This window comes from Rhipicephalus microplus, chromosome X, assembly GCF_043290135.1.
Source record: "Rhipicephalus microplus isolate Deutch F79 chromosome X, USDA_Rmic, whole genome shotgun sequence".
Classification (NCBI taxonomy): domain Eukaryota; kingdom Metazoa; phylum Arthropoda; class Arachnida; order Ixodida; family Ixodidae; genus Rhipicephalus; species Rhipicephalus microplus.
The window spans coordinates 10,367,905-10,391,036 of record NC_134710.1 but is presented as its reverse complement, the minus strand read 5'-3'; the positions used below and the strand labels follow the sequence as shown (position 1 = coordinate 10,391,036).

Genomic DNA, 23,132 nt, shown 5'->3' with positions numbered 1-23,132 from the left:
CTCGCGATTCTCGTCTCTGATTATGACGTTATGAATGATGGGGCTTTATTTACAGATTAGTACTTGATGAAATGATGGTTCGCCGTGGAAGGTGTTGCAAGCTATGGCTCACAACTGAGTTCATCGTTCCACTCTTCTACCACTTAACATCGATAAACTGTTTCAGTGCCGTCACACACTCACTTTCAGCATCCTGTCGACCTGACGATATTTAAGTTCAGCCGCGCACCCGCGTAGGCATCCTGTTTTCCAGAATATATTAACATATTTTCACGATCGCCATTTGAGGCCATGCACGAGCAAAAAATAATGTATTTTAAATGTTTCACATTGCCCGCGCGCGTGGTTGATTGCCGTCTCTGAGCAGCGCATCGCGGCCTTTGGTGAGAGAGAGAATAAAACATTTATTTGCCACCGAGGACGGAGTGTCGGTGAGTGGGCTCCTTAGTCCGGGATCCCATTGGCACGGGCCGCTGTCCTCGCTCGTCTCACGAGGGCCTCTTGGGTCTACGGGTCCGAGCTGGACAGAGCTGCTTCCCACCCTACAATGTTGTGCTGTGCTCTGGGTTGTAGAGGTGGCTTTTGTGGGCATTCTCAGACCATGTGGTACCGGGTGGCTGTTTTAGCGACGCAGAACCTGCACTGTGGTGCGCATGTGTCGGGATCTATCTTGGACAGTATGTATGGATTGGGGTAAGACGAGGTCTGTAGGCGACGCCACGCTACCCGAGATTATTTACTGAGCTATGGCTCCGGGCGCGGAAGTTTCAGTTCAGTCTTTCAAGTCTTTGCCTTGAGTGACGTGTATGGATGGATGGATTGATGTGGCTGTACCCTATAGATCGAGCAGCGGCTAACGTCGCCTAGCCGTAATACTTGTAGTGAACCACCAATTAGATTTATCTTTTTTTTTCCTTTTAAATAGTGAAGTATAGGACTGGTACTTCGCAGTGAATTGTTTGTCACTCGTGCCTTGACTTTAGCCTCCAATCAGATAACCTCCTTCTAGTTAATTCTACCCGCTTAGTCTATTTTACCCTCGCTGTCTCTAAACACCAGTGCTTTAAAAAACTCTACGCCATCATCCTGAACAATAGGGCGAAGCCCTTTAATGAACATTATCAAGTGTTCGGCAGTTTCCTCCTGCTCTCCGCATGCACTGCATACCGTGTCTACCCCTACGTATTTAGCCCGACATGTCTTGGTTCGCAATACTCCTGTCCTGGCCTCAAGCAGTACAAAACTACCGCGAGTATAATCATAGATCCTTTCCTTGGCGATTTCCGGCTTAAAAGTTTGATAGATCTCTAGTGCGGACTTCTTAATCATGCCAATTCTCCACATGTCAGTCTCCGTTTCCTTCACCTTCTTCTTAACCGATATTTATTTTTGGTTTGGCCCCGTGCTGTTTTCTAAGTATTTACTTGTCAATTTTCTGGTTCGTTCCCTCCATTTTGTATCGACATTCTTCATGAACAAGTAGCTGAAAACCTTCCTAGCCCCACACTCCTCCCCCATTTCTCTCAATCGCTTCTCAAGTTTTATCTTGCTGCTAGCTTCCCTGCCCTCAAATGATGTCCACCACACATCACCTTGTACTCCCCGATTTGGTGTATTCTCGTGAGCTCCTAAAGCAAGCCTACCTATCCCGCGTTGCTTAATTTCCCATCTTGCTTGAACTTCTGATCACATGCACAAGACCACATTGCCGAGCGTCAGACGCGGAACCATGACCCCTTTCCATATTCCTCTCACATCATCACACCTATTGTAATTCCACAGTGCCCTATTTTTCATCACTGCTGCATTCCTGTTACCTTTAGTCGACACGTATATTTCGGGTTCCCTTAAGTACTCGGCCCCATTTCTTACCCACACGCCCAGATATTTGTATTTATCTGTTATCTCTAGCGTGACCCCTTGTATTCTAAGCTCACTACCTTCATTGCCATTAAAAATCGACTGCTGATTTTTCCTCACTGAACCTGAAATCTAACCTATCTCCCGCATTACCGCAGATGTCCATCAATCTTTGCAAATCTTCCTTGTCGGCCATTAGCACTATATCATCTGCGTACATCAATGCTGGTAGTGCCTGTTCAATGAGTTTTTCTTGTTTGACGAAAGAGAGGTTGAAGCCAAGTCCAATTCCCTCTAACTTGGCCTCTAATCCTTGTAGGTACATCATGAATAACAAGGGTGACCGAGGACACTCCTGCCTAAGCCCCCGTTTTACCTCTGTGGGCTTGGATACCTGTTTTTACCACACTATAACTACCTTGTTACTTTTATAAGTATCCTTCAAAAGATTACCGACTCCATCTTCCGCACCTAGTGTGTCCAGTATTTCCCACAAGTCCTCTTGAACCACATTATCGTACGCTCCCTTGATATCCAAAAATGCTAGCCACAGCTAGGGCCTGTGTTCCTTTTCTGCTATTTCGATGCACTGCGCCAGTGAGAACAGATTTTTTCCATCCTCCTGTGTTTCCGAAATCCATTCTGCAGTTGCCCCAGCACCCCCTCATCCTCTACCATGCCTGCAGTTTTTCTTTTATAATCTGCATCGCCAGCCTGTAGACCACTGATGTGACTGTTACGGTAGTTGTGCAAACATGCGGACATGCAAATGTGTGCCAGCGCAATCTGGCAGTTTCCTCTCAAGGCATTACGCGATAGCCGGCGCGTTCATCCCGCTTTTCTATTCCAGCCACTGTACTAGAGCCTTCTACATTGATGTACAATTTTAAGAAGCGTATGAAGTAACCAACCGCCGCTAAATTTGGCAAACAGACGACAAAGGGAGCGTTCGTTCCGCCACATTTATGTCATCTGTTCCTTTCCTTCGCCGTTTGGTTGTGCCGCCAAGGTGAGTAAACTTTTATTTTGGAATATAATAGAGGTGAATGAGATCGCTTATAAACATTTTGTTTTAGGGAAGCTTTAATTTACGCAGTCATACTCGCTTTTGAGCTGAAGCCTCGCTCAACACCAGCCAACACAAGCCTCGCCGACACATTTACCATGGCTGTGTTCCAATTCTTAGATAGCACGTAGACAGTCTATGCAGACTGCTTAGAAGACAGCACCGAGCCCATGCTGCCCGAAAATTAGGGTGTGTTCCAATACTCACCGTAGACGGCTAAATAGACAGCCAAATGGATGGCAGCTATCTTATGTCCCATTCCAATTCTCACGTAGCTGGCAAATAGACAGCTTTGAGAAGACCGCATCGTAGACAAATCTATGCAGGCTACTTAGCTCTGCAGCAGCGAAGAGAGCCAGAATACCAGCTGCTTTCCGTGACGCGAGCATTTCATTCTCTCCATGTGATTGAGCGCTCAAAGGTCTGCCCAGACCGACAGCGGCATGTCCCCCGCCTCAGCAAGTGTTAGGCCGATTTGAGAGGATTGGGACAAGCTGATGAACTGGCAGATCACACTACGATGTGCTGCGTCTAGTACCTCCCAGCTTAAACGCACAAGCGCCGCAAGAGGAAGGCCGTACAAAATGCGCGCCGCAGCCATGCCACTGTAGATGCGGAGAGCTAGAGTTGGCGTCCATTTATTGCCGCACGCAAGAAGCGCTCGAGCAACGGAAGCTGGTCGCTGACCACTGGTGAACTATTGCGACGTTGGTTTAGCTGCACTCCGAGGTACGTCACTCACCTTTTTGGATTGTTTAGAGAGTGAACCTTCATGTGTAGTGCTGGGCGCTATAGCTAGGGTACATCAGCATCCCTTCCGTCTTCGCTGGCGAAAGCCTCATTCCTTTGCCACGGCCCCCTGGATCTGCAGGCGCGCGCGCGCCCGCAGATCCAGGGGGCTGTGTTCTTGCTTGCGATGAACACGTCAATGGAATCGAGGACAGTTTGGACAATCGTGCGCGTGCAAACACGCTGGCCACTAGGTGTAAGTCCCATCGCGAACACCGCAATGTTATGCGCGTAGGGCGACGCGTACATCACAGGTGAGGGCACGGGGAACGTGGTCGTCGGAGTCAGCCAGGGCGAGCTTGAACATAAAGGGGCTGAGTACACTGCCCTGCAGAGCACCGACACTCACAGGAGGCGGCTCACTAAAAACTCCATCAACGCACACACACATAGTTCTGCCGCCGAGGAAGGCAGTGATGTACGCGAAAAGAACACCGGTCACTCTGAGATCGCGCACCACGTTCAGGATAGTGGGGTGTGGCAGGGAGTGAAATACTGCATTACTGTTAAGCAGGATGAGGTAGCCGGCCTCTCTGTTGTGTAGAACCTCATCTAGCGTTGCGACGACCTCGGCAGTGGCACGCGAACAGCGGAAGCTGCACTGCGAAGGGGAGAAAAGGTCGAGTGCCACGGTAATCCATTCGATGTAGTGGCCGACATGCGAAAAGTAGGCCATACCGGAAGGTAGGAAAGCAGCCGAGACTTGCTGAAAACAGTGTGGTGAGTGAGTGTAGAGAAGAAGAAAAACTCACCTAATTTCCATCTGCCTCATGGGTGACACGGCACAGTGCCTTGTAGGGGAATGGAGAAGGAGGGATAAAAAGAATAGTGGAAATAGAGGTAGGGATAGAAGCAGTCGGCAGGTCGCAACACATGGACGAAGGGGCAACTGCCACATCAACAACAGCAGCCAGTAATAGACGAGAGTCTTGTGGAGCATCTCGATGGTGGTGGGGCACTTATGCCCCGGCGGCAGGGCTCTTAGTAGAGCAGGGTGGTTCCGAACTGCCCGCTGAGCGCTGCAAGACACACAGCATGCAACGGGTGTTCCTGGGGCAGTGCGTCGCCGACTGCACGCAGTACAGCGAGCAGGAAGACGATGAGGGCGTCCCATAGGTCCTCGGCCGGCTCAGCCGTTGGGGAAAGGAATGGGCTCGCAGTGGACAGTCTCACTGGCAGCAGGATGGAACGGCGCGGCCCTGGAATGGGGCGCTGCAGGCCGGGTTCCTTGGTGGGGCTCTCGGGAAGGTTGGCCCTGACCGCAGCAGCATAGCAGCGAACCTCCCGGTACTCCTTGCATAGTGTGGCCTTGACTGCCCATCTCGAGAGTGACGTTGGTGCCGTGGCCAGCAGTGTGGTCACTTTCCACTCCTCCTGCCCGCGGGGACAGGTCGACCTTTTGCCAGGGTGCCTCCACAGTTGACGCGTCAGGGATGGCAGGTAGTTGCAGCCGGGTGTTGATGGCCGTGTGTTGACGGCTGCATCTGATGCAGGCGACGCCGCGCAGGAATGCCTCGGCCAGTCAGTCACAGTGTACATGCGTATGCCCGCACGATGCTGACCGAGTGGTTTTAGGTGAAGGGGATAGTGAATGTGTCTGCTTCCCTCTTGCACTCATACTGGCAATGGTTACTCATAGGTGAGAGGTCTCTCGCACTGCTCTTGATGCAGCGAGGCTTGGAAGTCTGACAGTCCGTGTTTATGATAAGCAAGCCTGCCCCAGTAGTGGTGTCCAAAAGGTATCTGCCTCTGCAGTCTGTGTGGTCACTGCTCCAAGGGGTATGGTGCGAGTTCAAATCCCCGCAGATGACACAAACACCTTTGAGGCGTCACACCAAACGGGTCACAAATGCTGTGTTCCATCTGTGCACACAGTGGACATAAACACACGCCACTGCCATGTCACACTGACCGAGATGCACTTTCAATGCCACACAATCTCACTGCACAGTGTGTCAGAAATGTCAACGGAGCAATGTGCGAGTCCACGGAGGCAAAAGAGCAGGCGGGCGGGTATGTGGGGTCGCAGCACACATCTGACTTCGCAGTCGTGCACTTGACACCTTGCTCTACAATGGTAACTCGTGTATAACCAGTAAGGCTGCATTCGCTGTCGCTGACATAGGCCTCTTGTAGCGCGACGATGTCATACTCGTTGAGCCGCAAGTACTCGACGAGCTCACTGTAACGGCAGCGCAAAGAACGACAGTTCCGCTGAAGGATGCGTGGCCGCTGTGCACACGATTTACTCGCCATGGTGTGTCATATACCTTGTTGCGTAGCCAGCGCTGCTATGCAGAGCAGGTGAACTGGTTGTCGAGAGAAAAAAAGCCCAACGCTGCACAGTCTGCGGCCGCCTGTACCAAGGTCGTCGAGGCGTTCTCAGGACGGGTGGTGGGGCTCATGGATAGAGCAGTAGAGCCACCAGCGGCCACCGCGTATGAGAATCTATCTCGAGTGGCAAAGGTCTGTGCCGTGGGGTTGTTCCTGCGAACAACTGCGAAGGCCTCGCGGCATGTCCATGGTGGACATGTCGCTATGCTGCGGCACACTGCACGCATGTCTCGAACCCTGACTGGCTGTGTCCGTGTTCCGTGCAGAGAAAATAATTCCGGGCGCGATCCAGGCATGTGATCTCAAGTTTTACACTTTTGCGGATATTGCGCCCCTCTGCTTTTCGAGTCTGCACTCCAAGTCCAGTTGCCACTTTCGTCCGTGGAAGCCCCAAAGATATGCGTGCTTTGACTGCCAGGACGAATACTCCAGAGCTGGTTCCCGAAGGACATGATACTTGAGTCACGAGCACTGCGTTCACGTCATCTCGTTCAGGACAAGGAAGTAAAGGCATCTGGCTGTGTTTGCACATGCCTTGAGGACATGTAACTCTCCGACATTTCAACTGTGTGCCTGCTCTTCCTGTCAGTTGTAGCAGCCATTCTACTGTAGACATATGGCTAGGTTTCTGGAGACAGTAAGGGCAGGGAACGTATAAGCTATTTATTTACTTGTATCACATATCATCCAATGCATCAAAAAGTGGTCACAGTATCTCACAGTCAAGTGAAATATAAAAGATGCACTTTTCTTTAAATGCTCCACATTTCTTGAAAACTAATACAATAATAACACATTAAGTAATCGAACTGATACATACACATGATACAGGAGCCAAAGGCAGAGCAACATCCATTCAGTTGAACATAACCAACAATCGAATTGGTGTGCCACAACACGCTAACTTGGGCAAACCAATAAATAAGGATTAAATACTCACTGAGCTTCATAATGTGGCAAATCTCAACAAAAAGAATATGGGGGCTTTTCAAGTGAATGGCAGGGCAAGGAATGTTGCTGAAGTGAACGTCCCTTGTCAAGACAGTGGCATTGATCACGTTCCTTCAGCAAGTTAGTGACATGGTAAAGGCACTTAGCTTGTGCAGTTAAATGCTCTAAATGTTGAATAAAAGTGCGAAGATCACATCAGCCAAAAAGGAACTGCCACAGTTCACAAACACATCATGGGTGGTAATGTTGCTACACACAGTTTTTGTCTATACAGCAGATCTGGCCAGCAATAGGTCTGCACAAGTGTCCCTTTCAACACATTTCATCATTCGCTTAATTTAGTCCCCACTATTACTAAGCCACCAAACACATGAAAACCATTGCTAATCATGGCAGGAAGGTTATGTAGCTGACAGCCACAGTTGTTCAGCAACTCCAACTTTGTGAACAATTTGAACACAAAACCATAATCATCCATTGTCACAGGTTCACAAAACCTAATGCCTCTGTTATCATGGGGAAGACAGCTAGGTAAATCATAACACACCATAAAAGCCAAAACATGAAAGATGGCTCAAGAAACATAATGCAGATACATGCCTTCTACGGTATACAAGGTTTTGAAATTTTCGAAACACACATCAAGTCACATACTGCAACATTTACGACATCATTTACAACACATTCATAATATGTTACCAGCTTAGGCGCGGAACAGGTGCCTGTGGTACTCAAAATCTTTAGGGTCACTCACAATTGCTCACCCCTGTTAAGCTTCACCCAGCCAAAGGACCCCATAGGCTTCTGACAATGGAGTTTAGTTGCGAGTGCCACACCACCAGTCATCGCAGAATAGCAGCGTTGGCAAAGAGAGGTAACCCTCGAGACCAAGAAATGGGTATATTACTGCTGTATGCAATAACCGAATCAATTTTTTCTCTCAAATGTAAACCTAAGTTGTCTACCTGAAGCAGTTTGGATTAATGTTTTGGTTACTAACTTGAAAATAAAAAAAAAACTATGGACCATCTCCTCGAAGGGAACCCTGATGGGATGCGAAGCAGCAGCGGTGCGCACGGCGTTGACCCGGTGAAAACGAGCGTCGACGCGGGTGCTAGACGAACGAACGGTTTGAAGAGAAACTCAGTGTAGCGTTTACTCGAGTAAACGTTTTAAATCAAAGACACGGGAGGCGGGACGCATTGAAGACGCTTGCGCTCGGCTTCCTTGGCTCACGTTTCATCGGTGGTACACACGCGCCATCCGTATTCTCAAACGCTATCGGTGTTCTTGACTCGCACCTTGTCCGTGTCGCTGGTCTTCCACTGATGACGCTTTCGTTCGGCTTCCTGGGCTCGCGCCTGGTCGGTGTTGACGTCGCCATTTGTGAACTCTATCGGCTTCCTTAACCCTCGTAATGCCGGCGACAGCCGAGAAAGGTACGCGCACACTAGCGGGAAGCATGCTACAAAGGCCTGTCGGCGCGATCGTGTGGCAAGCAGCGGTGCGCAGTCCACATTGTCGACACCGCCAGATTTTTGAGGCGCGGGCAGCACCCACACCAGCCAGATCACTACTTCTTCTCGCCGACAGATGGAGAGAGGTGGCGCGGGTGAGATGATTCCCACATGAGGAGTGGGCTCGAGCCGTAGAGAGGGTGAAGCGAGAGAGAGCTGACACGCGGCGAGCGCATGGTAGGCGAGGGAGAGACGTCACTATGCACTGCTAAGAGGGCGTGAGCAACTCGGCACCGCTCCAACAGCTACAGCAAGGGGAGCGGTGCAGACGTAGGGACAGCGTTACACAGGCTAGTCATAGAGCTGCTTCGCATCTAATAATGCCACCAAAAAGTGCACAAGAATCCCACAAATGCTATGCCCACTACGACATCAGAAATGAAGTACAAAGTCTCTGACTGAGCAGATATTTTGGCATGATAAATAAAAGCAAATGCCGACCAAATAAACTTTCTTTAAAAAGACGTTTCGTACACACTGAAGCCAAGAACACTAAAAGCAACTAACTATATAGGTTTCAAAAAGTGACGCAAGCACTATGCATAGCACGAGGGAAGCTTTCCAACATTACGATTCAGCGTCTCTTCAGTAGATTGTATCTCGAAGGACTCGAGATGCAGGCGTGACGTCCAGTTTCTTTCCCCATATGCTCGCATTCAACTAGTCCATAGTGTGATTAGTCATATCTGTATGCTCTGCCAGTGCATTAGATGCCACTTTCTTGTTTTTGACATTGTTCTGATGCTGGCGCAGGCGCTGTCGGAGGGTGCCGTTCTCCCAGATATAAACACGTGCATCAGAGAAAGTGTAGGAAGATATGAATTGTCATTCATGAGTGACATGTTTGACCTACCACAGGAGCATAATGGTGTATACCACAGTCTAAGGTGTGAACAGGTTTTGGGCATAAAGGATGGATCTAATACAAATAGACTGAACTTCCAATTATGCAGATATTATGTCTATAAAAGGAATAAAATAAACTGATAGGCAAAATTGTGTTCATACTATCACTAAGGGGTGGAAGTGGACTTGAGTGTTTTAGAGCAGCTTAGAAAGCAGGAATAATACTGTTTTGGAGCAGCCTTGGTGCAGTAAAAGGGCAGTTAAGGAGCAGCTTTCTAGGGTCAAACATCATCGTCAATCAAAACCATTTACGGTATAAAAAATTTCCAGTGGTTTTCACTAAACTCTCAGTAGTTACTAGAATAACAAACTACAAATTTGTGTGCATGTATGTGATACAAAACATGCCCATTTCATACTCAGACTGAAATGAAAAAGCAAAATATACTCTGGGTGGTAAAACATGGAACTATTTGGTTACACGAACGTACCTACTGCAAAAAATCTCGCTAGCCTCACCTGCGTTGCACCTGATGTGCAAAACGGAAAACAAATAATCGCGGCACACTTTGCTTGGTGGAAGTTTGATATCTGCATGCTAATTAAGCAAACTGCTCTGCTCATCTGTGCTCAGTCTGGAGCGAAGTGGGGTCGAGCAATCGACACAGAAAATCCGCGCGCAGAATAAAGGAAGCAGCTCCGCGTGGATAGCATAGGCACCACGCTGCAGGCAACTAACCAGGAGATAATAAAGTCTACGCAATGCTCGGTGTTTCAATGAAACTATCAATTGTCGTTTAGTATCATATCACGGTAGAGAAGCACACATTTGTATCGCCGAAAGTCGATAGTGTCCGTTCTGTCGCTATTTCAGTCGCTACATATTCGAGATCCTGTAATAGTTTCGAAATGCTCTTTAGTGTCGTCACTGCACGCTACGAAAATGATCGTGTGAGAGTGCAAGCCCAGTATCGTTTCCACACACTGTTAAAAAGGAAAGCTTTCTGGTGGTTACTTTGGGTAACGTCTGCTGTGGTGCTGTAGTTGTTAATTGGGAGCAAAAGACACGTCAGGAGATGCAAATTTGCACTTGTAAACGAGCACTGCTGTTGAGTGCATGATCGTGCTGCGCTCCCGGCTGGTACAAATTATCAAGGTTTCACTGTATTACTAGACAATTAGCAGTTATTCATGTTGGTGCCACCACATTTGCGGGGCAACATCGGTGATAACAGTAATGAGAAGTGCAAGCAAGCCCCATGAGTAAACTGAATTGCAAAGTAATCGAACTCCATTGGATTTGGAAGCAGCTGCATCCTTGGTGTAGCGAACGCTCATTGTTGCTTGGTTGATGATAATAATGGGCCAGATTTCGTGGTTTACACTTCCAATCCACAATTATCATGAGAATTGCAGTTATTATGCAGCCTGGCGCAGGAGATGAGAATGGTGCAGCACTTCCCCCCTTGATTACTTCATAACTCAATTATTTATTGTTTTATTGTAATTATTTCACTCATCATCTGATGCTATACCTTGAGTTGCTCAAGAGAACAGTCAATACAAGATAGGTTGCATTAACATTACACGCACAAACTGCTCAACGCTTAGCATGAGTTAGCTAAAGACATCCCGCATATGTCTGTAGTGTCTCCCGAAGGGCTCTAAAGGGGTTTTGAACCATCCCTCGGACAGTGGAAAGACATACATTTGAGTAACAGAGAACAGTAGTATGAAAATTTCAGCTACCCTTTGTAGTCATGAGCAATTGAGTTTACAAGCAGAGCATGAACTTGCCCCTTTCTCAAATACCCTCTTTTTATACAGAGGCCCCTTCCTCATTCGTTAGGGTAAGCAAGGGGAGGCACCAGCTGTATGCCATCAAACAGATTGCCCCTATTGGCTGATGGCTGACAGAAACCAGGACTGGCATCTGGATTAGGTGCTTTTTTTTGCCACAAGATGTCGCCATGTGCCAGGGTAGCAACACTAGTGTACACTGATATCACGATGGGGGAAAGCGAGCATGTTTCCCGATGCGCACTGACACAGCATTTTTTTGTCATGCCATCCCTCCCTTCCAGAGCACTCTTCGGGATGAGACAAGAAAGTGCTTAAAGGATCCCTTGACAGTGAAAGTTTCATTTCCAAAATTTTTGCAGTAATTTATAGCTTTGTATCTGGTAATTACTGAAATTGAATAGTTATTGCTCTAATACATCATGTAATTAATGCATCACTATTTCAGAACAATTCTACGTCAAATTGAGACCCCTTCCTAAACACCACATGAAGCTAGCGTCCTACAGCAGGGGAGCGTTTCAGACTATGTGTGCTCAAGCTTTGATGACACTACAAGCACGCCTTTCAAATTGTGGAACCCATAGACACTGAAGAATGTAACGATGTGAGTGCCTTGAGCTTGTCCCTCTCAGAAAAAAAAAGAAAAGCATTCCTGGCGTAAGCAGCTCCAACCACCTTGAAAAAGACCAAAAACAGATCGAGAAAGGTGGCTGTATTTACAGGATTGTAGGTCTGTCTATTCGGTCTGAATTTGAAATACAAAGTTGAGGGGTCAACTTAGAATTTAAAACTAGTTTCAGTTGTGAAGATTGATTGACATGTGGGGTTTAACGTCCCAAAACCACCATATGATTATGAGAGACGCCGTAGTGGAGGGCTCCGGAAATTTTGACCACCTGGGTTTCTTTAACGTGCACCCAAATCTGAGTACACGGTTCAGTTGTGAAGACTTTTTGAAAATATTCTCTGCATAATTCTGTGAAGTTAGCTTTCCTACACAGCTTAAAGCACTGCCATGAAGCCACCTTGGCACACTGGAATTCAATTGCTTTTTTCGAAGACATCTTTTTTTTTCTTTTTTTTTCTTTTTGCTGTGCGATTTTAAGGAACGACTTACATTCGAGTCGACTCAAATTCATGTAAATACGATAGTCCTCACCAGATCCCTGTCGGGGTATTCTGCTAATTACTCAAATGAACCCTCACACTTACTTTAAAACCAAAAAAAAAAAATCCAGTCAGAAGAACCTCCCCTCCCGCATGCAGAACTTTCACGATTTCGAGTTCCCAAGTTTGGTGACAGAGGTCCTTTAAAGAGTACAAGAAATCCCCGTAACTCTGCTTGACAGATTCCAAGAAATTTCGGGGGGGGCAATAGATTAGTGAGGCCATAAACATTGGGGGCCATTCAACAATTACTGGGAAAAGTGGCTCAGAACACAAAAAATCTCTGGTAGCATAAAGCACGACTAATAACTTCAGTAGGACTGCATTTAGGACACAGAGCAACGTTCGAGCTTACGCTATTTATTTAGTTTCAATAATGACTGTCATCCACTACAAAAGGCTAATGTGTTCGAAACCACAAAGTTGTGAATAAAGAAAGAGGTTGGTTGAAGTTCAATGAACCATAGCTATAATGAAGATAGTGCAACAAGCTACATTTCCATCACCACCCTGATCTTTCATGTTCCCAGGCAGAAAAAGCTTCAACAAAAGTTGAAACCTGCCATATTGCCTTAAGCAGGAAAATTCGATAGAATAATAGAGCCCAGTTTGCATCTCATAATCAAATCGTTGTTTTGGAATGTCAAACCCCAACAATTATTATTAAACATCTCTGCACAAAACATTGCCTATTTCAAACTATTATGGAATGTCTAGTGCTAGTACGATTGCATCACTACATCACTACATTCGATTTTTGGCCCAATGGACACATAAATTTGGCTGGGGAATTTCACGAATTCGTATGTGTCCTGGTTTCGTACCACTGAGACTCTACTGTAAGCTAAAGTGGCTGCTTAGCCATGGCTTGGCAGGTGGCGGGTGAGAGCAGAGAATTACATCCGCCGCTGGTGGTATTTGTCGTGCCTTTAAGAGTTAGATAAACACCACCCTAATTCATTTATAATGCAGTGGGCTCGCAAAAAGCCTGGAACAGACTGGCCTGCATTTTTGTCAATGCAGCCAGATCTCGCACACACATTTCGATTTTCAGGAGATTTTCATGGCAACCCTACACACGGAGGAGGAGGAGAATACAACTTTATTAAAAGTAATTTCATGGGTTTCCAGCTGGCCGCTTGTCTGCGGCGACCTCTTGTGCCCATGCAATGACTGCTTCCTGCAGTTTTTCGTCGGGGGACCGTATTAAGGCCTCCCATGTCGTTTCGGAGGGAGCTGGCAGAAGCTTTCTGGGTGGGGGAAGGCCCTCGCAATCCCAGAGGATGCGACTTTGGTTTGCTATGGCATTTTTGTCGCAATTTTTGCATGTTCAGTCAACCTCTCCAACTGTGAATATCGCCAAGCGGTGAGGAGTGGTTACGCTGTTTGCTTGAATTCGGCGGAGGATAGTCGCCTGCGCTCTCGTGAGGTTGCTGTGCGGTATGGGATATAATCTCCTGTCACCTTTATTAAACATATTCGCAAGTTCGTTATAGGAGGTCACTGCCTCTCCTATCGAAGAGCCCAGTTTCACTGAAAGTGCGACCCGGTTTGCTAACCCTCGAACCACTTAATGTGCTTCCTCGTTACCGGGGTTTCCCGAGTGAGCATGGACCCAGACATGATTGATTTTGGTTCTATCATTCTGATTGAAGTTTCTCAGGACCTTGGCTATATTTAGTCCCACACTTCCCCTTACAAAGCTGAGAATAGCGCTCTTAGGGTCACTAAGGACAGTGTGGGTGGTTGGATGCATAATGACCAGCGCTATGGCCATTTCTTTGGCCTCTCTGATTGATGCGGCTCTAGTGGAAGCCACATTTACGATTTTAAGTTCTCCGTCCACGGCACCCAGGGTGTATGTGTTGTGTCCCTGTATGGCGGCATCGACGAAGACCGCAATTCGGTCTTGCTTGTGTTTTTCACTTAGCCTATCTGCTCTGGCTTTTCTCCAGGCGTCGTATCTGCGCGTCAGGGTGTTTTCGGGTATTGGCTTGATGTGTAGGTAATGTCTGATCGCGGGAGGTAGTGGTGCTCTGCTTCTCGTGGTGTGTATGGGCTGAATTTTCAGTTTATGCAGGATATGTAGTCCCGTCATCGTATCTGAAAGCCGTGTTATTTGTGCTGTTTGTGTGCTTCGATCAGCTCCTCTAGGGTGTTATGCATTCCAAGTTGGAAGAGCTTCTCAGTGCTAGTATAAACAGGCAAACAGACATTTCTATGTCTGTCGAATTATAGCTTAAATTTTATCTTTGTCTGATTTCCTGAGATGATAATAGAAGAAAGAGTAGACTATGCGGCTGATTAGGAAGGCCTGAATGAGCCTACACAAGTCCATCTCCTTCATGCCTCTATGTCTGTTGGCCCCTCTCCTGAGCAGTCCACCAATTTGTTTGGCGGTTTTCTGCAATTTTGTGAGGGCCATGGTATTTTGCGTGTTATGTTGAATAAGCATACCCAGCACTCTAATGGTCAGAACCAGAGGAACCGGGCCGCTTTCCAACATAATTTTTATCGGTGCTTGTTGTTGGGCGTCCGTGCCTGGCGTCTTTTTTGGCTTTACTTCTAACGATTAGGAGTTCGGATTTCGAGGAAGAGCATGTTAGCCCGTTGTGTCTAACATACTCTTGCACAACGTTGGCTGCCTCCTGTAACGAGTCATTTATCGCACCGTCCGAGCCACTGTTTGTCCAGATTGTAACATCGTCCGCGTACATGGCATGTTTGATATGTGGTATCCTGTTTAGCTGTTGTGGTAAGTTCATCATGGTGATATTGAAAAGTAGGGGGAGAGAGGACGGCACCTTGCGGGATTCCTCTTGTGCCTAGCGAAAACTTTTGCCCACGCACTTCACTTAGTTGGATGGTGGCCGTTCTTTCTCTGAGAAAGTCGGAAATGTAGGCGAACGTTCCTTCGCCCACGTTCAACTGGGATAAGCCATTTAAGGTGGAAGAAATTATCACAATCCGGGAGTCTCCTGGACAATGCGGGAGACTTCGCAAGTATGTGATGATGATAACAATACATATACAATAAAAGCTCGTGAATTCGACACCCGTTAATTTTGAAATTCTGATAATTGGGACGACTCTATTGGTCCCGGCCAAAGTGAATGTTAATCTACGAGACCAAACCTTCGTTAATTCATCAGAATTCAGCTCCGCACCACTTAATTCAGACAAATGCTGATGACTGCTGCTACACAAAAGTGTAGTAAAACAGGGCTGGCACCACTGGAGTGAAACCGAAACCTGAGTCATCATCATCGACTAGAGGGGGCAACCGCAGCGTCACCGAACGTCTGCGTCTTATTTCTTCTCCACTGCGCCTCCCACGCCATTTCCCCTTGTGTTGTCGTGTCGGCACCATCTCTTCTTGCAGAGTTCTCTTTTCTTTTTCTTCCTTAGTGGCCATAGCATGCCCCCACCATCATGTACTACAGTGGCAACGCTGAAAATGCGGCAGAAGTACGAAGCGGAGAACTTGGCGACTAAAGTGGAAATTTTGGAAGCACTGAAGAACAGAGAATCATGAAGACACATTATCACCAAGTACAACGTGAAGCAAAGCACATTGGGAAGATACGTGAAAAATGAACAACAGAGCCGACAAGCCTTTGAAAGCGAGAAGTTTCATGCATTTAGAATGCGATTGCAAACTGCAGCTCATCCCCAGCTCGAAAAAGCTTTGCTCCGATGAATTACTGACTGGAGCAAAAGTGCTTTTAATATTAGACGTTTGCCTGAACACTCCCGACAGCTTGCGTGCTGTTGGCCATTTGGAACAATTATGTAAGATTGTAATGTCGGCCGGAATCTGCACAAAAATGCAAACGACAATCACCAAATATTTCAGCAAATAAAGATATGCTTCTGCAGCTTGATTTTAATGTTGTTTTTTCGGTTCATTTGTGAATTCGACATGCAGTTAATTCGGACATTTTTTCCAGTCCCCTGAAATCTGAATTAACGCGCTTTTACTGTAGTTCTCTCCTGGTGGCGTAATATAGCACAACGCCATTTTTGTGGCCTCTGCGACCAGCTACGGCAATGCGCCGAAGCCAATCACGGAGGCCATGCTATTTTACTAATTTTACTAATTTTACTTTTTTCTTATTGGAAATGAAATATTTTTTGTAAATTTCAGGCAAGATTCGTGAAATCGTATGCACGATTGAAATTTGTACATTTTATGAGAAAATCGAAAGAGTTGGCAGGTATGTGTGTGTCTTTTCCATTTGCCCCTTGTGAATTTCAACGAGATGCGGGACGAATGTGCCCGAGTCTCCCATGCGGGTGGTGGTGAAAAGTTATTTATTTACAGGATATTTCGTGCAGAGAAGCTCCCAGTATTTGGAGGTTCTTGGCTTGCAGTGGGCATTTGTGCCCCTGCGGTTAGCGCATCAAGCAGATGCCAGTCGTGGAAGCAAAAGTAATGCTCCTACGCTTTCCCGCACTCATTATGCTCATCTGTTCTACCGTATCAAAGTAAACGTTAGTGCGGGAACTGAATCATGATACCACCACTTTAAGGCTGGTACACACCGGCGACTAGCCACAGTCGCTTTGCGACCATTTGCGACTGGTCGCAAGCAGTCGCGAATGGTCGCAAAGCGACTGCTTTGGCTAGTCGCTTCCTGACCGATTTTTGGTTGCGCGACTGCAGTCGCAAAACAGTTTAACCAATCAGCGGAGACCAGAAGTGACGTCAGCTTTTGTTTACATCCAGCCTCCTCGTATGTTTTTTTTTTTCTCGTTGCACTTGCCTACTGCCGCGAGGTACGAACGACACGTACGTTCCTCCATAAATTTTTCCTCGCATCAGGCGAATGCCACCACGACCAGCTTTGAGTACTCGGCCGAGCTCCTCATCGACGCGATTAAAATGTACCCATATCTGTATGACAAGCGTCACCCTTCTTTTAAAGATCAGACAAAGAAGGACCGGGCTTGGGCAGAGATCGGAAGCATGTTCGGCATGTCGAGTAAGTACCGAGATTTTTTGTTTGAGTAGCTATATAAGCAAGAACAGGTGTGTACTGCATGGCTGGGGTTGCCAATGAATGAACAATGAAAATATTGGTATTTGTACTGCAAGGTTACATGGTTAGTTTGCATTAGATTTATTGACTGTGATGTATGTGAGCACAGTTGTGTGCACATTTGTTCTCGCGACTTTCCGAGTTTAACATCGAAATCGACGTGACAGAACTTTGTATAGCTGATAATAAAGCTCAGACGTTCGAAATACTGCTTGCAGTTGCCAACTCACCGAGCGCATGCTCCTTGCTGTGTTTGTACGTCATCGTCTGGCCAAGGGAATGTGTGCATTTGTGAACGTGCGGCCTTTGCAATGCATAATATCTAGTGCGCGATGAGGAAGGGGGGGGGGGGGGGGTGTTACGCTTTAATTCTGCCTATGTATTGCAGTTGTGCTGTTTTAAAAAAGAATGAAAAGTAGCTTTTGCTTTGAGCGCATTTTGTGCGCTCCATAGAGGAGTGTGTAATTAAGACATACAAAACATGTTTAGCAGCACTCTGCGCCGAAATTGCAGGCCGGTAGTTTGTGTCCTGCTTGGATATTGCGGGGCGCAGCAGTTCGAGCAAAGTGTCGAACGTTCGTGGCAGCATCCGCATGAAGCTAACCACCAAAAAAAGAACGAGATAACAGGTTATGCACTATCTTATAAGCATGTAAAACAACCATAAACTTACTCTCGGAAATACTCCTCGTCGTGCGAGCGCAAGTCGGGAAGCAAACAACCTGCGTGGCCAGCCACCTCTCGCGAGCGAAGGTACGGTCGCACCCGCCACCGCCTTTTTTGCTGTGGGTTTTCGTGCTGCCAGCGCTGACACGTTGGCAGAGCACATCAGCACCGCCACAACCTCTTCTTCATCACTAGACTCGAAGTCCATGATGCTGCCGGGAGAACGCTACGCAAACACAGCCGTCGGAAACAAACGCGTCGCACACAGCGAGCTCCGATCGCCGCTGGTCACCAAAGTTCTCGTTGATAACGAGATCTGTACGTGACTCTCCGCGTTTGCGACTTCCGGTCGCTCGCATGCAGCCTTGCCGGTGTGAACGTCACTCGCAATTCGGTCGCCAGTCGCAAATGGTCACGCGACCGCGGCTAGTCGCCGGTGTGCACCAGCCTTTAAACTAGTGAAATGTCGCAGTTTGCCTGCTCAGTTATAGGTTACGAGCCTCATGATCAATGTAGGCGCATTCAACATTGCTTGCTGAAAGATGAAGCGCTAGTCAACAAAAGAACGCTGCACGTGTGTTCGGGAGTTGGGCTTGTTCGGGAGTTGGGCTTCTTCGGGCCCGTCATGCACACATGACTTCTTGGTCGTATGCCAGAGAGGGTGGGAAGAGATTTGGCTTGAAAAAGATATGCGGGACAAGCGGCAAGGGTTTCGGGCTTGTTTCCTCGCATCTTCCTTTCGTGCCGCTTAAAAAAAAAAATTTTCCTCAGCTTCAACTGATGAACCGATTGAAAAAGTGTTTGCAGCATAATGCTCATCATCGGACACACAACAACTTCCACGGTGTAAGTAACTAAAGTTTGTTATGGGGCTTGGCAAGTGGCCCTTTAAGACAAACAACAAATATGTCTTCTCGATTCCAGCCCTTGATAGCACTGGCACCATCATCCATAACAGTGTCGAAAAATCTTAATGCTTTATCTCATTTTTCAGTTCAGTGTAACCCCTTGGATTAACATGACCAACACTTTCCTACGACCCACTGAGGTGGTGGTGCAACAAATGATTGATATTGTGATTTACCAGCTTGGAATGGAGACTATTATTAGATCCATAAATACCTCTCAAGCCCTGATGGTTTGTCACTTACACTGCTTTCTTTGTGTCTACGCTAACTATCTAAATACCTGTGCATCATTTTCACTAAGTCTTTAGAAGAATCTTCATTGCCCGATAACTGCAGACTTGCAAACGTAGTGCCTGTTCACAAGAGTGGACCGAGAACTTTTAAACTATAAGGCAGTATCACTGACAAGTATTGCATGCAAAATACTTGAGCGTGTTCTATTTAGCATTGATATGACTCACAAGAACAGGCTTTCTTTACTTTATCCTCTGCAGCACGGCTTTCATAGTCGTTTTTTCTGTACAACACAATTACTTGAATGGACACACGACTTATCCTGTGCTTTAAATAAGCGTTTCTCAGTCTTCTGCTTGTTCCTAGATTTTAGAAAAGCCTTTGACGTTGTACCCCACTCTTTATTATTTCAAAAACTAAAATGTATAATGTGAACCATACGGCTGCGAACTGAATAATCGAGTATTTATCTTTGAGAAAGCAAAAGGTCGTTATCAATGGTAAGGCTTCCCAGGGAGTGTTGGCACAAATTCAACGCCGCAAAAATCTCACGAATCCAAGCAGTACTAGCGGCGTTACAAAGATTCGTTGCACGCTGCAATCAAATTCTCTCTCCTCTCGTCCAGACAAAAGCGCTGGAAACTAAACAGGGAGGGATGGTGGGAGCAAAGAAAGTATGCGATGCACGCCTCGAATACGCAGCTTTTTCCATGTGATCGTGTGTGAACGCATCGCAGCTCTATTACGTAAGCTCCCGGCATCAGCGAAGCATTGTCGTGTGTCCTGCATGGATACAATGTGCAAGTCGCCCATATTCCGAGCCACAAGCTACGTCACGAGCTCGTCAGCATCAAGGACAAACTAAAAAAAAAGGAAAAGTTTCCTGGCATTGTTTATAAGATTCTTTGTGCTGACTGCGATTATGTCTACGTGGGTGAAAGAGGAGATATCGAGCGATGTCTGAAAAAGCACATGACATGAAAAATAAAAACATCATTTCCAGTGCTCTCGCAGACCACGCAGAAAAAATGCACCACTACTTCGACTGAAACCGTGCTTCAGTTATTGCCCGAGAAAAAAACTGGACAAAACAGCGCTATTTGGAATCTTTGACTATCCAGACAACGACGAACATGCTTAACTGCAACGCCGGGAATCTACCTCTGATGTATGCAAGATGCCTCAAGCGATTATTTTAGCGGATTTAAACTGGAAGCTTCGCCCTCTCAGCTTAGTGAACAAGGCTTCAGTGTGGAAACCGAAACGCCTGTCATTGTATTTTTGACACCCTCTTGGTCGGCATCCCGTCTTTTTCGTTCTAAAATGCCATTACTTCCTGACCAAACAAGATTTCGTCCAATTCTCGACTTCAAGCATATTGTATCATGGCAAATGTCTTTAAAAAAAGTAAAAACTCTTATACGTGCCACATCACCCATCTATGCAAAGTCAACAAGGGGCAACTAAAACAGGCCTATAAATAGCAGACAGGTCACAGAATGCACTCCCACATACAATACCATTTGCACACAAGGTAAAATACCCTATCACATTACATCCATCTCAATTCAATGAGTTTTGGACAAACCCCACAAAATAAGATACTTTTATCACTACAACACCTGCATTGCATTTTGGACTACCACTCTAGTAAAAAGGCCAAATTTGCCTTATCAGTTACTTAATGCTTGCCCTAGGTTAAAAATGCTATGTTCCTATTAAAATTCTCTTTCTAGCACTTATTATTTACATTGAACCTGCAACAGAGTGCCTGCATTTTCTTATAGATAGGGCTATCTATGCTTATTAAACACAGACATTTGCCCTTCTCATAAAAACTCACACATACATGCTGAATAAAAAAACTGGCACCTGGCGAATGAACACATGCAAACACTAATTTGTCATCTGTTGCGGCCACTGCAATGTCAAAGACGTGTAGTCCATCACACGCATTCTTTTCCAGACGCAGACCTTGTTACTAACTCAAAACAATGTGATCCTGAGGTTTTTCGATCTGGTAGGATATCAGGTACTCCGGGTATGCCTGAAAAAAAAAAAAAAAAAAGCAAGACAGCTCGTGAACCAATGTGAAGGTGACATGCCAACACAATTCACATATCGCTTCATTGCTTCTCGCTTACAAATCATTGACTTCAGTCCCAAGGTATACAAGTGGGTACTTTCATTTTAGACCTTTTCAATATAAATTTTGTGCATTCTTAGTTGTCATTGTTTTTTAATGTGACGTCACTAGTAAAACCACATTCAGTAGAACCCTGCTGTTGCGTTCCCGTGTGCTGCGTTTTCCTGGCTGTTACGCCATTTTCGGCCGGTCCCGGCACAGCTCCCTTAGGATTCAATGCATTGGGAACCCCGCTGCTGCGTCGCAACTGTGGGACCGTTCCCGCATCATACGTTGCGAAGTGCCACGACGCGCCAGCCCGAGCTGCCATGTTGTCTTTCATGTAGCTTGGCTTGGCGGCTTAACGATAGGACTGGCCGCCCAAAGTACCGGGGGGCAACACCTATGACGTATTTTCGGTTCCTGCCAGCAAAAGCATGACCTTTGAGATCCGTATTTGTACTCTAAGAAAGATTGTGTCTATGACGCGTTGGGGCCCTAAAATTGGTTTTGGCATCTGTAAAGGTAAGGTCTCCGAGACCTGTTTTTGTTTTCTTAGGATGTCACGCTAGCTTAAACTTATCACCACCGGGTCGCGCAGGCAGCCCGATTCAAGGGGTATAGCCGATCACCATCACAATCGCCCATGTGTGCCCGCGCTAGCCGTGCTTGCTGCGGTCTTCTCGCATTGCCTTTATTTTGTGTCCGTCGTTGCGCAGGTTATACGAGCGTGCAGCATAGTGCCTTTACACTTCCAACGCTCCAAATAGTCTACGCTTCTGTTGACGACGCCGTTGTCACCTCCGCGATGTTATTCGTCGACGACATCGTGGCTGAGTACGCCGACCCGTGCGCCAGTGCCGAGGAAATTGAGGAGGAGGTGAAGCGGATACCCGAGCCAACGTCCTCGTGGGCCGTAGCGGCACTGCATTTATTGCGAAGATATGTGAGCACCAGTGACGATGGCGAAAGCCACATGGCACTACAGGTGCTTGAAAAACGCCTTGTGCTTGTCGGGCGTGAGAAGATGTGCCAGGCAACGCTGCATGATTTTTTCAAGCGAAAGAAATAAAATTAAACTATGTGCAGTTGACCACTATCTTATTTCTCAATTTTTCGCGTTTCTCAGCTCTTGCGTTTCTCGGCTCTTGCGTTTCTCGGCTCTTGCAATTTTCGGCTCCTACGTTGTTGTTTTTTACGGTCACGTAAAAAACGTATCAGCGGGGTTCTACTGTATATTGCATCGAGGGAGTTTGGGTATGAACACTTGTTATTATTGATGAAGCCTTAGCCGCAACAAGCTGATTCAGGTAGAAACCCGGCAAGCACAAGCCACACGAACGTCAATGTCATCTTTCACGCTGGCACAGAGCTGGCGCCACTATGCTCCGGTACAATTACTCCTTGCGCAGAAAGGAGCCAACCTGGTGACCTAAAGAAATGACACGACAGGGTGGTCTTAACATGGTTCGAGGCATGATATGTGAACTGTTTCACGCCCACAGCAGCGTTCATTCGAAAGTGGATCAATGGACTCAACTTCACTGTTGACAGGAGATTGTTGCCGGGAGAGGTAGACGGGACCCAGAGCCACACCAACATCCCCATGTTATAGTGGGCACTAGATGCAGAGCCATTGCAGTGAGTTTTCTGGCACCATTGGTCTTGCGCGGTAAATGAGCGAACGAGTTGACGACACTCTTCGGCATAAGCAGCTGCTTCGGAAACAGGCATTGCTTCAGAAACATCAGTTCTGTAGGGGAGAATTGTGTCCATGGAGCACAATGGTTCTTGTACGTATAGAAGGAAGAAAAGAGAGAAGCC

At 46.8% G+C, this 23,132-nt stretch overlaps 2 protein-coding genes across 3 annotated transcripts in view; both read right to left on the bottom strand.

Moving 5' to 3' along the window:
* Positions 1-3,938: 3,938 nt before the first annotated feature.
* On the bottom strand, positions 3,939-4,391 carry LOC119175562 (RNA-directed DNA polymerase from mobile element jockey). The gene has a single exon (XM_037426468.2). It carries the CDS (start codon positions 4,389-4,391, stop codon positions 3,939-3,941), a length of 453 nt encoding a protein of 150 aa, XP_037282365.2.
* A 2,300-nt stretch (positions 4,392-6,691) lies between these two features.
* Positions 6,692-23,132, bottom strand: part of Tnks (tankyrase) — a 246,530-nt gene continuing 230,089 nt past the window's right edge. For both annotated transcript variants that reach the window (XM_037426582.2, XM_075881807.1), the window contains exon 27: positions 6,692-21,230. In XM_037426582.2, the coding sequence (XP_037282479.2) occupies positions 21,165-21,230 (66 nt within the window). In that variant the 3' untranslated portion in view covers positions 6,692-21,164. The remainder of the gene's footprint in view (positions 21,231-23,132) is intronic.

Excerpts from the sequence above, each read along its gene's own strand:
- LOC119175562 (XM_037426468.2), bottom strand. The coding sequence starts at position 4,391 with ATGGCCTACTTTTCGCATGTCGGCCACTACATCGAATGGATTACCGTG.